Raw genomic sequence first — 4,300 nt, forward strand, 5'->3', positions numbered from 1 at the left:
TAGATTTTTTTTCACAAAATTTTTTTAAGAATAAAAATAATTATTAATATTAACGAACATACACTAATAAATTTTTACAATTAATCTACATTTGGCCTTACGCCCTGGTTTTACACTAGTCATTATGAACCTTAAACGGGTCAAGCCTAGAGTCCCCAAGTCTACAAGAGTACATAGCTTTTTTGTAATCATCCCATGTAAAGGGCTTATATCGACTTGGGTTTTGTGGTGGTTTCACCATCTCTGGCAGCGGAGTGATCAAGCAGTTTAATGGGGGTGCTCCGAAGTACATTATTGAGGTTCGAGCCTTCAATGTATCAGTGATCTGCACCCTGTGTCTCACGCTTGTAAATCTTTCGTTTGTAAAAACCTTCATTCATGTAACCATATTTAGTCATTCATAAATAAATGGCATAATAATTTATCACTCTATATTTTCATGCACGTTACACCAATTAATATAAATAGAATTTAACTATGAAATGTCCTTGAAAGAAAAGGAATTTTTCATTGAAAAACAAAAATGTTGGAGGTTGAAAAATAATGTTTTTATTTTATGCTTCCTTACCTAAACGCCAATTTAAGAATATTCATTTAACAATGTAATTTGTTGTCTTTATGTAAAGTTTATGTAAAGTTTATATTTGAAAATGCTTAATTTTTATTTTTTCAATTAATTGGTGCGGTCTTTTACCATATATTTTTTAAATAGGACAAAAACAATAAAAAAAATATTAAATGATTAAACATCACACATAACAATGTCAATCAAAAAATGAGGAGTGCTACACATACAAGTCTTTTTGACTTACAAGTCTTACAAGTTACTAGGCATTTTAATGCGTTATTCAACGTTTCCTATTTTCAAAGCGCTACAATCAGAACGGTTCTTCTTCTTCTTCCTCTTCTTCTTCTTCTTCCTCTTCCTCTTCCTTTCCCTCTTCCTCTTCCTCTTCGTTTTTTTTTTCGATTTTCATAGTTTCTGAAATCAAGCTTTGAAATTATTTTGAAGAAGAAGAAGCAGCAGAAGATGAGGAGAAAGAGAAAGAGTTCTGAATTATGCAACGAATTTTGGGTGTATTTTCTTAAATACTTTGGGTGTATTTTTCGTAATCCTTTGGGTGTATTTCTGTAATCCTTTTGAAGATAATGGAACTTCAGAAATACACTCAAACGATTACAGAAGTACACCCAAAATGATTACAGAAATACACCCAAACAGTTACAGGAATTTACCCAAACGATTATAGAAATACACCCAAATGATTACAGAAAATACACCCAAAGGATTTAAAGAAATACACCCAAAATTTGTTAAAATACATCTTATGCATAATTCAGAACTTTCTCTTTCTCCTCCTCATCTTCTACTGCTTCTTCTTCTTCAAAAACGATTTCACCATGAAAAAAAAAAAAAAAAGATAAAACAGAGAGAAAGAACGTAAATGAAGAAGAAGAGGAAGACGATGAAGAAGAACGTGCAGAAACGAAAGAAAAGGAGAAGAAGAAGAGTAAGAGGAAGAAGAACGTGCAGCAAGAAGAAGAAGAAGGAGAAAGAGAAGGCAAGAAACGAAAGAAAAGAAGAAGGAGAAGACGAAGAGGAAGAAGAATGGTTCGAAGCATGTTTTGATCGTTAGTTTTAATTGAACTTGTAAGGCTTACAAGCCTTAATCACTTGTATGCCAAGAATTACTCTAAAAAAATTTAGAGGATTATTTTTGAAAGGTACACATTTGGCCCATTAAATAAGATTTGATAGATATTGAAGTTATGGTGAGAAGAAACAAAACCTGGAGGGCATCGCCGACCAATGCGAAGAAGTTATGCGGGTCAGGAGGGACAGTGAACCAGATGCCGTCGTGGGTGGTGGCCTGGAGGCCGGCGACGTCGTTGAAGCGCATGATGGTGAGGATCTGAGGGTCAGAGTGTTCCCCAAAGCCAATGGTATTGTTGGTGTTACCAGTAGCACATGGGTCCATCTCCGAATCCGTAGTCATGCTGGGAGGGTAGTGATTGATCCTCAGCAATGAGTCACTTTCTACGTCTTTGATTAGTTTGCTAAGTGCAAACTTGTCTTGGACCCCCAAACCCTCTACCACAAGTTTAAGAATCTCGCATGCTACTCCTTTGGCTCCTTCTATATAATTATTCATAGCATCGCTGCAATTCATCAATCAATTTTCACATTAAGCCAATAATAACTTTCACTTTTTGTCCAAAAAAAAAATATCATTTAAACTTTAAATAAAATGTGTTATAGATAAGGAAAATATTAGGTGATTAATATTTTTATTTTATATTTGGATTAATATTAGTTTATTTTCTATTTTTTTACACTAAAAGTGTTGATTTCATAGTATTTTCAATTTTTCATGTGTTATATTAAATAATGGATAATGATATCTATATAAATTTAAAATTTTATCAAGCAAAAGAAATCATTTTTCAACCACGTGCATATTGTATTATTGTAGTAAAAAGAGTATAAATGTACGATTGAAAAGAAAGTTTGCTAACCCTTTGTTTGTTAACAAAGTTGCCATTTAATAGAAGGGCCTTACTAATAATGCGTAGAAAGAAAAGATCTTCTACACAGATGTCACTTCCTTGGTTAAAGTTTTTGCAATTGACAAGTACTCTGGAGGGGACATTTGCTGGAGTGGTTCAGTTGATGCAGAAGTTAGCCATGAATTAGTGCTATAGTCATGGTTAATTAATGTTTGGTTTTAGTGTTTTTTTTTTTTTTTGTGACTAAACAAGGAAAGAAACAAAGCAAAAACTATTCTAAATTCGAGCGGATGATTCGTTGAAGATCAACACCAGGCTCAGACCAAATAACATGATTAGAGTTACTCTTGGCACCATATTTAGCCATCCAATCCGCAGCTCTATTTGCTTCTCGGGACACCCATTCAACGTGAACAAGCCAAGGACGAGATAAAAGCTCCTGAATCTTGTGAACCAAATCTGTTATATTAATATAAGTCCGGTTTAATACGAGTAGGCGGATCTTGATTTTCGAACGATTGAGTCTAATATATATAGAAGTGTTGCATGTTATATTTTTTTGGTGTCTATGTTGCAAGTTATGATATTTATATTAATATTGGTGTAACTTGTACCCAAAAAAATAATATTGGCTTAATAAGGAAATACTATGATGGCTTTAGGATATCAAGAAGAGAAAGTCTAGGGGGCCAGCAACTTTTGTGTTTTGTGACCAGCACTTAACCATCAAAAGAAAAGTGAGTGATCTCCCACCATTGAATATAATCTCACACCATTAAAAACATCATTGATGGCCAATTGATGGTTACAAAACACAAAAATTGTTGCCCCCTAGCACTCCTCTAAATGAATAATAAGGTATCGAATAAATGAATAATAGTATAAATAGTTACTTTTGACATCTAAATGTAAATAATTAGTTAATACTGTTAATTCTAATTAAATACAACTAAATAACTTACGAAAATAAATTTTACATTAACTTCTAATTTTTTTATTAAATAAATTCTTATAGAGTGTGCGTGTATAATCAATATATAGTGTATTACGTAGTTATTTTCATATATATATAGTGTATAATTGTCTGTACATCAAAATTAGACATACTTATAAATATGATGCATATAAGATTTTGACCTAATTTTAAAATGAGGTGAGGACATAGATACCTGAACTTGTTTGGATGATTGGAGATAGATTTGGAAGATTCAGAAATAAAGAGAGGATTGGTGGGAAAAAGGAGATACTCAAGTTCACCAACATCGCCATTGTTGCCAATGTTCTTGCATCCATAGCCAAAAGGCTTTGTTAGTTGCTTCTCCGAGTTGCTTTTGGCAAAGAACTCAGCACCTTCCTCTTCCATTCTTACAACCACCTCTCTTGGAACATTGTGATTAACAACTTTGAAAATTCCAAATTCCTCACAAGCCTTCACCACTTGTTTGGACAATTCTATCCTATTTTTCATGGATAGATCAATTATTGGAATTTCCATTGTTGTTTCTTCTTTTGTTTTCTGTCCTAGTTTGTCTTGCTTTTTGTGGAGCAAGAGTGGTTCACAGTACCTACAAGATCCAAGTATTTATTCTTTTAGCAAGAAAGATACTAGCTGAAGACCCATGCATGCAGTTGCACAGAATCATACAATTTATCATATCTAAAAATATATTTTATCTATAATATTTTTACTTTGTAATAGTAGTAAATTTTATTCAACTATATTTAGAAATTTTTAATTGTCATTTTTGTTTTATATTCTTTTTAAAATGTCAAACATCATTTTTACAATGAC

General features: G+C 32.5%; 1 protein-coding gene across 1 annotated transcript; it reads right to left on the reverse strand.

Annotated features, from left to right (window-relative positions):
* Positions 1-4,068, reverse strand: LOC107627901 (gibberellin 2-beta-dioxygenase 2-like). Its single transcript, XM_021117078.1, has 3 exons — positions 3,558-4,068; positions 1,791-2,175; positions 1-370 (listed from the first exon to the last, which is right to left on the reverse strand). The coding sequence occupies exons 1-3, from the start codon at positions 4,001-4,003 to the stop codon at positions 116-118; spliced, it is 1,086 nt and encodes a 361-aa protein (XP_020972737.1). The 5' UTR covers positions 4,004-4,068; the 3' UTR covers positions 1-115.

The sequence above is a fragment of the Arachis ipaensis genome, chromosome B02 (assembly GCF_000816755.2).
Source record: "Arachis ipaensis cultivar K30076 chromosome B02, Araip1.1, whole genome shotgun sequence".
In the NCBI taxonomy this organism is placed as follows: domain Eukaryota; kingdom Viridiplantae; phylum Streptophyta; class Magnoliopsida; order Fabales; family Fabaceae; genus Arachis; species Arachis ipaensis.